Genomic DNA, 9,348 nt, shown 5'->3' with positions numbered 1-9,348 from the left:
ACTGTAAAAAGTAAAGTTGAAAAATGATAGAAACAGGAGGGAAAGCCATGTTCTTGCGCTTGGATAAATGGACATGTGTGCGTAAAAGCAAGTTTTTGTGTTATGCATAGATTGTACGTGTATTCCAACTTTAAAAAGGACTTAGATGTTTTTGATTAGTGTGCAAGTATGCTCACACAACCTCTTAAGTCTTTTCTCTTTAGAATATCTAATCTCGATAATTACACAATGTTTAAAAAAGACTGCGTAAAACATTACAACAGCGTGCGTAAAATACTCGTGTTAGCCTGCAACAGGGCCTGGATGAAAATGTAGTTCCATAACTGTTCATTTAAAGAGGGAGGGAGGGGCAAGAGGTTATGGGATCCTTGCAGAGAGGGGTGGGAAAGAGTCGAGGGGCGAGTCTGTCTGTTCCAAAAGCGTCTGAACGCTCCGTCCTTCTCAGAGCTCACTCCTCTCCTCCTTTTCTCCAAGCCCGTGCGTAATGGTAGAGCGGAGGATGAACTCTTTAGTGAAATGGGTGCTCATCCTCTTTGTCGTCGTCTCCATCATTCTCAACATCGTCCTGATCGCCATCCACTCCAGCAGGGCGCCCAGATGTTCTGCAACGCGCGTTCACCCGCTGCGGGGCAAACACGACGAGCGCAGTCTGGTGTTCGCTGACCTCAGCCAGGAGGAGTACTTGCAGGTCCAACAGTACATGCTCAAGCAGAAAGACTTGGACATATCTACCAACCAGATCACCAAACCATCGGAAAATTTCTTGTTTTTAATAGACCTATCTCTGCCCAAGAAAGCGGACGCACTGGCTTATTTAGACAGGAAAGCTGCCAAGCCGGTCAGGGAGGCGACGGTGGTGGTCTTCTATGGCGCAAAAGGCTACATTAAGGAGTACGTAGTGGGGCCTCTTCCCAAACCAACATACCACAGAGATGTCACCAAGGAAAGGTACAAGATGGAGCTGCCTATCACTGCACGCACGGTCACCATCGGGGAATACGCCTTGCTTTTCACCTTTTTGGAGACGGAGGTCTTCTTCAAACTGCAGAAGCTAATGAAAGAGAGCTTCGACGTGGATCAGCACAAGGACTTGAACGCGTTCGAGCAGATGCCACGCGGAGTCCAATCCGGGGACAGGCAGACCTGGGTGTCTTTCTTCAGGGATCTGAGCGGCATGTACATCCACCCGGTGGGTTTTGAGGTGCTGCTCGATCATAAGAGCCTGAACGCGTCTGACTGGAGAATAGAGCAGGTGTATTATAACGGCCAGTATTTCGACACCATTGATGAGCTGCGACAGAAATATGACTCGGGCTCTGTTAAGAAAATAGTTTACAAGGATATGCCTGACTTTGGTTCACTGAAACTCAAGAAAAAGCCTCTGCAGATCGGACCTCAGATGTTTTCCGCAGAGGGGAAGCGCTACAGCGTCAGCAACAACCACGTCTTGTACCTGGACTGGAGCTTCGCCTTCGGGCTCAGCGCCCTCACGGGCATGAGGGTGTTCGACGTGCGCTTCAAAGGTGAGAGGATAGCCTACGAGCTGAGCGTGCAAGAGGCCATGTCAGTGTACGGTTCAGTGACTCCAGGGACGATGATGACAAAGTTTCTGGACTCGAGCATCGGGATAGGGCGCTTCGCACACGAGCTGGTCCGTGGCGTGGATTGCCCATACGAAGCCACCTATGTGGACACTTACCGCTACATAGATGTGCCAGCTCCGGTCAGGTTTAGGAATTCAATCTGCGTCTTTGAGCACAACATGGGTCAGCCCCTGCGGAGGCACTTCTCTGACTTTTTCCACAACAGCTATGGGGGGATGGTTAACAGCGCCCTGGTGTTCAGGACGATCACAGCCATAGGAAACTATGATTACATGTGGGATTTCATTTTCTACCAAAGCGGATCAGTGGAGGCCAAGGTGCATGCCACCGGCTACATCTCCTCTTCTTACCTGGTGGACGGTAACCTGAAGTACGGACACCAGGTGGCGGACAAGGTGCTGGGGAACATTCACACTCACTTCATCAGCTTCAAGGTGGACCTGGATGTGTTGGGTGAGTGGCTCTTAGAGTTGAGGGTTGATGTGTTCTATTACATATAAGCCCTCTCACATTGCACATAGTCAGCCTGTCCATTGTATGGTAGATACCAAACGATTGATCAGTGCAGCTTTAAATCAGTTAACAAAATGAAATAAAAACTTCCACCTGACATATACAGGAGCATCAGAATGTCCCCTGCACCTCTGATTTGGCTTGGAAACCACAGGAAACAAGCAGGTGTGACTGGGGATGTTGGAACACTGCTGTATCAGCATCTATAACTGGCTGAATCTTTGTGTTAGAGCTCTCAAATGTTGACCCAAAGTAGCACCATTTGTCTACTTCAAGCCGTACCACACGATGCATTCATTGATATCAAATTCATTGTTGTTACAACCGTTGTCACTACTGGGGTAAGTTGCATCGTGAGGAAATCAAAGACCACAACACTCAGCGTTCTAAATCACATAAAGAATGACTGTAATCCACAATAATGAGCTGTTGCTGATATATTTAAAACTTTAAAGGAACTTTCTCCTAGAGCATCTGCACTAAACGAAGAACCGTGTCATTGTGTTTGTACTTGCCCAGTGCTGCTGATCCTTTTCAAGCTTTTGTTATTTCTTGTGGTATCTGATCAGTGTCACATGGCAGATAGAGAACTCTCTGGTGACAGACCTCACTGTCTTCCTCTCCTCGCCTCACCTGATGCAGATTGTAGTTTGTGTGCAGGAGCAGTCCTGTCAGTGTTTCTCACCCAGTGTCTCGACATGCTGAAGAAAGAGCAGAAGCATAAAGGACATGTCTGTAGTTTTCATGACCATGTTAGTTGTAACACTTTTTAAAAATGATGTCACAACCAACCCCACCCCTGTCAGTCATTGTTAAGGAAAGGAGCATAGATAAAATGCCCCACATTTTAACTATAAAAGATGAACCCTCTCTAATCTAATGCAAGTTATATAATTCTAATTAAACTAACTATTTTCTTAATTTTGTCTGTAAAATCTTCATACTACTTCACACAGCTATGGATTTTCAAATGTAAGTGAAGGAAGGAAGTAGTCACACAAGATATAGATCACATGACTCCTAGGCCATCCCTTCTGGGTGAAAGTGGCGTTCTTACAACCATTCGTTTGTTACAACCATCCCTGGTCTCTCCAATTATTACAAACATTTTGCAAAATTTTCTCTGCAGGAGTGAAGAACATTTTCCAGACCAAAGACATGGAATATGTCAATGTGTCACTTCCATGGATGCCTGATCGATATGCTATGATCCCTCAGCTGGTGGAGAAGCAACTCAAAACAGAAGGGGTCTGCATTCATCTTCTTTCTCTTCTTTGAAATATTCAGTTGCATTTAGGTCTCATCTAAAGTGTTCTCTGCAAAGACAGCAGAATGTCTCACAGCAGCAGCAGGCACAGACACAATAACAGACCAGCTGGTGAACATAGGGGAACATTTTGCAGCTATCTGACTGTAGAGTCCGATCCTTTTCTCTTTGGAGATGAAAAACGGCAAAAAGACAGTGAATGCAAGTATCATGTTTCTTATGTCATTTACAAACAAGGAACGACTTTCCCTGTGTCTTAGCTTGATGACAAACGCTCATCAAAAAGAAAAGAAAAGCTCACAGCCAATGTTATTCTGCAGGCTAGAGAGCTAATTAGCTGGTCAGCTGTAGCACATTAAACAGCAGGTCAAGGCACCTGTAAACGCCTCCTCAGTCAGTTTAGATGCTGCTGACACACTGTTCAATGGCTTAAGCTACAGCACGTTTGTGCAACTGGGTATGTTTTATTATTGTCGCAGCATTGCAGGATATCAGGCAATTCACCTTTCAACCTGTCAAATAGCTCATTTACCACGTATTGACAGCCACCTGTGTTGTAGTCATATGTGCTGTTTATCAAAAAATAATTTCTTAATCCACCATTTTTTCAGTCAATAGAGGAGCTTTTGTGGGATTAATGTCTACTGTGACACCTCCACAGGAGGCTGCGCTACGTTACAACACTAAGACTCCTCGTTACCTTCACATCGCCAGCAACAAGACCAACCGCTGGGGTCACCAGCGCTCCTACAGGCTGCAGGTGTTCAGCTTCGCTGGGGATCATCTCCCAGAGAGTCAGCCTGAGGAGAAGGCCATGTCCTGGGCCAGGTGAGACTAGGCAGTGCTGAAGTAAAAAAAAGTAATGATTGCAATGGCTTCTTTTGCCTTGATGATTGAAAGTTGTGTTAGGCAAGATACACATTACAGATATTCTTAGGCGTATTTAAGAATATGACCTCTAGAAATGGTTTGAACCTGGGGCCTTTCTGTGTGGAGTGTCTGTATTCTCCCTGTGCTTGCATGGGTTTTCTCTGAGTATTCTGCCTTCCTCCCACAGTCCAAATACACAGGTTAGGTCAGATGTGAGTGTGAGTCTGTGAATGTCTGGATAAGCATCCATATTGGACGGGACATTAAATTTCACCTACATGTAGACAACATGGCGCTGTGTGGACAAAACAATTCATGGATTAATCAGGATAATAAATGACAGATTAATCATAAATTTGGAAGTAAGTTGTGAGTTGCAGCTCTACCACTCTACTGCTAATACACTGTGTTTTAGCATGTCAATGGTTTTATCACAAAAGTAAAACAAGAAGTAAAGACACACCTCACACCAGGAGACGCTTGCTGTTTCCTACTTTGGTCCTGCTCCATTCAGTCTCAGCCAGGTCACATAATGATGATGATGAACGTACTTGGGGAATCTAATCTTGGGGAAAGTACAATGTTTTATCATCAAGGAACTTTACTTGTCATACCAACACACATTTGCACATGGGGTGGTACAGTCCCAGTTTAAGCCGCAATAAATATATAGAATAAAAATGTAAAAAAATAGAGGTATTATAAAATAGAAGCACTAAAGGAAAAAGAGCAGTATCTATGGAGAACAAGATGTAATTAACATAGTGAAACAATAATGAAAGAAGCAGCCAAATTTAGCTTAGCTAAATATGTGTGCATGTGCAAGATATGCGGTGTGAGGTAGTCCAGTTGGCCAGGTGGCCTATATTGCACCTGTGCATAAAGTGTTCATAGTGCAGGTAGGTGTGTGTGGGGTGAGGATGGGGCGTAGGGTCTACAGAGCACCACCAGAGTTCAGCAGTCTAACAGCTTCCGGAAAGAAGCTTGGTGGTCTTGCTCCGGATGCTCCGCAGCCGCCTGCCTGAGGGGAGAGGGTCAAAGAGTGTGTGTGCGGGGTGGGTGGAGTCCTTCATGATGCGGATGGCCCTTTTCTTGCATCTGCTGGTATAAATGTCCGTGGTGGTGGGTAGGCCGCTCCCCACAATCCATCATGTAACTACCAGTAAGGACCACATTACTGCTGCTCATTAAGGTTACATGGTTATATTTTAGACATCTGCCTCTGCATCTGTCTGTGTCCAGGTATAAGGTTGCCATTACCAAACATAAGGACTTAGAGCAGACCAGCTCCAGTTTGTACTGTCAAAACAACATCTGGACTCCAGCTGTGGACTTCAGCAAGTACATTGAAGATAATGAAAACATCGAAGATGAGGTGTGTTGAGATGGAATCTGCATATAAATATACTGCTAATACAAACACAAGTGTAAACTTGAAATGAGATAACTTAGCTGAAGGACTTGGCATGAAGTGTATGAAAATGTGCCTGCAGGACCTGGTTGCCTGGGTGACCACCGGCTTCCTCCACATCCCCCACGCTGAGGACATCCCCAACACAGTAACAGTGGGCAATGGGGGCGGAGTCCTGCTGCGGCCCCACAACTACTTTGACGAGGACCCGTCCATCCACTCTGCTGATGGGGTGTACATTGGTCCTGGCACCGAGGACAGCTGTGAGAACAACAGGATGGCCTGCCTTGCTCAAGAGACCTGCAGCCCCGTCCTGGAGCCCTTCACCTTCCACGGCTTCGATGGAGTCATGAAGTTTGAGGATTGGGTCTGATTTGTTGAGCACTGCTAGATTATAGTTTAGGAGCCCCGATGAAGTCAAAGATATTCTTGGGTGTATTTTGTGATCTATCAAGACGCTTGTGTCAATGTAAAGATGTTTATGGAGGCAGTTTGGGACGGCAAATTACCACTGCTACATGTGTTTTAAAGCAGGAGGCAACAGGAAATAACTAAAGTAAAGGAATTCAACATGGAATTCAGAGTGGAAGCAAGGGGAATGGCTTGTTCAGCTTTGGCCAAAGTTAAAAAATATACCTACCAACACATCTAAAACACACTGTGTTAATACACTGTGCTCATTTGTTTAATCTGTACACAAACATAAATGTAGAAATATCAACTTGTGGTTATATGTTTATGTTTTATTAGCAGGTTTTAGAGGTGTTGGATAGAATCAGGCTAGTTTCCAGTGTTTATGCTAAGGTAGGCTAACCACATCCTGACTAGAGCTCTGTACTTAATGCACTCCATTACTCCTTAAGTACTCCACCATCACTAATGCTGATATGGGCACTGGTGGGAAATCTTCTCAGTGACCAGGAAATGATTAATCAAAGGGTCAGAGTGAAACACAGTGTTAGCTGTAAATGTAATTGTTGACTATCTTCAAAGCTTGTTTATCTTAACACCAATTTTTTACCTTCCAAGTAGCCATTGGCTTCCAATACTTTCACCACAAATATGAAAAAATAAACACACGATGCTTGAAACATGCTCTAGGTAGCTAGTCCATGTCCTAGTAGTCCATGCACTTAGAAAAGATTTGGAATTCTCGCCACTGTAGTGTTCAAGGTTGCTCTGAAATGCAAGACTTGGCTGTGAAAGAGCAACATTTTTAATGCAAGAAAAAATATTTCAAGTTGCTTATGTTTGCTTCCTAGTGACATAGTGACAACAGGCACCACACTACATTTCCTGATGATATTTCATTATCTTAATACCCTCAACTTTGCTACTTGCAATTAGCTCAGAAAAGCTTTTCAACTTGGATCACTGAAAAATCATCATTCATAAGGCTGCTGTTATTTTTCTTACTGTCAACAAATCCCATGATAAGTCCATCTCTCAGTACCTTCTCCATTCACAAGCCCATCCTACCCAAGGGATATATGATGACTGTAAAACATAACTCAAACAAGAGGAAATAGTGCATTTGTTGGGGACTATTTTCAGGGGTGGATTAATCCACATATGGTGCTCTAGTGAGTTGTTGGTGCAGCCGGACACTTCATGTGGGACTGAGTCAAAATAAACTACAATGTATGTGTTCATGGTGATGAAGGTGGCTCAAAGTGTGGCTCACTGAGGTTTTTAGTTTTTGGACAAAAACTATATATCAGGATATATCAGGCTGTGCTACACACAAGAGAATATCACCACATGTATCTTTTAATCTGAATAAGTTCTCCCATTAATGCATAAGGTTAATGCCATTAAGGTTATAACATACAGCAATCATTTCTATATGTTAACGTAATGCTAAACTGAGATGGTGAACGTGGTAAAGATGCAAAACATCAGCATGTGAGCAAGCTAAAAAGAAAACCCACTGTGCATGAGTACAGCCTCACAGAGCTGCTAGCATGGCTGTAGACCTTGTTGTGCCTTTTTTGGTGGTATCATCCCAGTTAGCAATCCGTAGTGACAGATATAGTTTGTTTTACTTTTAATTCAGTTTTATTACAACTTACTAAAACTGAATATGTGTCATTATCAAAATAAAAATATAATTGTTATTAGCTTAACAAGACTGAGGCCTATGCCAGTAACAGTTTCATTTTACTCAGTAGGTGATTTGTTCATTTCTAACAGGGGATGCCACTCTTCCATCCCCACTTTAGCTGACCTTTCAAACAGATGCCTTTGGACAGAAAGGACAAAGCAAGTCCCATGGAGCTGATTGGCTGCTTCTTAAACATGGAGGCACCCAAAAAAAAAAAAAACAGCCCCCCTCTCTGCATTTGTTGCGACTTTCAGTTTTGAGTGAGCTTGGTGTGTGTCTCTACTGAAAATAATGAATGTATGTGCAATTATTATTATGAAATGATGTGCAAAAGTGGCATCATCTGAACAGCCCTCCTCATCCTCCCTCAAATTACTAGTGGGAAATGTATTACTTACTTTAACTCACAAGACTGTTTACTGCCAGTACTATTCAGTAATAATTGTTGTCAGGGATTATTCACTCATTTAAGATTTTGCAAGTAAAAGCTATCATCCGTCATATGCCGACCTTTTGGCATGAAGTCAAAATGTTTCTAAATGGAAAGACATAACTCTTTATTTCTTCTTCTAAGTTTCTTACTGTTGAACCACTGTGATAGAAACTGTGATGTAAACACCGTAAACTGACACTGTACAGTCAACTGTGTGTAAATGCTTGCACTGAGAAATATGATCATTCAGTCCAAAGCAGGACCATTTGCTGATGTGGTTCAAGGCTGGGACTATTGAACATCTGATTGTTGTCTGATTCATTTTGGATATTTTTTCCAAGTGCAACATTCTGAAGGATGTTGTTTTTTGTTTCCTCTCAAAATAAAAAAAGAAATGATTTCTTGAACATGGGGTCCTGTATGTACGCAAACACATCCACACATGTGCGCACACACATTCACAGTGAAATGCACGCTTTAACACAATTCACCATGTCAACACAAAAAAGTTCACACACACACACACACACACACACACACACACACACACACATATAGATGTGTAAGTCCCACTCTTCCACATGTTCTGTTCAGGAAGGAGAGAATTGAAACCAGGACAGCAAAGGGTAAAACTGCCACACACACACACACACACACACACACACACATACACACATCGTGTTACATACCTACTCCCCCTCTCTTTCCCACTCCACATACTTCACGGGAACAGAATCAAGGGACAGGATGTGAGTGCATGTAAGGTTCAGTGTGTGTGTGTGTGCGTGCGTGTGTGTCTTGGTCAAACATGGGAAGTGGTTCTTTGCGTCAGATGTCTTGTGAAATGTTTAAAGCTTTCACTTGCCTCTGTAACGTGCACTTGTTGGAGAACAGCAGTGACAGGATGTGAAAAACACAGGACTCCAAAGAAAATCCAACAAAAAACTCCCATATAGTGCTGCATTTGAAGTTGGACTGAAGTCAGTCATGTAAATGCAGTTAAAATATCAAACGTTGTGGTTGTGCAGTAAAATCTCCCCTGTGACTGACCTATTATTAGATTGTTAATACCAATGTGTTAATGTTTGGTGCATGAGGTGCTTCAGTTATCATGAGATGATTGATTGGAGATGTTGGTTATATGTG

The 9,348-nt window shown here is 43.3% G+C and overlaps 1 protein-coding gene across 1 annotated transcript; it reads left to right on the top strand.

Moving 5' to 3' along the window:
• Nucleotides 1–414: 414 nt before the first annotated feature.
• Nucleotides 415–8,609, top strand: aoc2 (amine oxidase copper containing 2). The gene is made up of 5 exons (XM_070848022.1): nucleotides 415–2,057; nucleotides 3,247–3,365; nucleotides 4,046–4,212; nucleotides 5,497–5,629; nucleotides 5,748–8,609. Exons 1-5 carry the CDS (start codon nucleotides 485–487, stop codon nucleotides 6,036–6,038), a joined length of 2,283 nt encoding a protein of 760 aa, XP_070704123.1. The 5' UTR covers nucleotides 415–484; the 3' UTR covers nucleotides 6,039–8,609.
• The last annotated feature ends 739 nt before the right edge of the window (nucleotides 8,610–9,348 follow it).

The sequence above is a fragment of the Pempheris klunzingeri genome, chromosome 17, assembly GCF_042242105.1.
Source record: "Pempheris klunzingeri isolate RE-2024b chromosome 17, fPemKlu1.hap1, whole genome shotgun sequence".
Taxonomy (NCBI): Eukaryota; Metazoa; Chordata; class Actinopteri; order Acropomatiformes; family Pempheridae; genus Pempheris; species Pempheris klunzingeri.
Note: the sequence above shows the minus strand (reverse complement) of the source record. Positions and strands in the feature narration are given on the sequence as shown.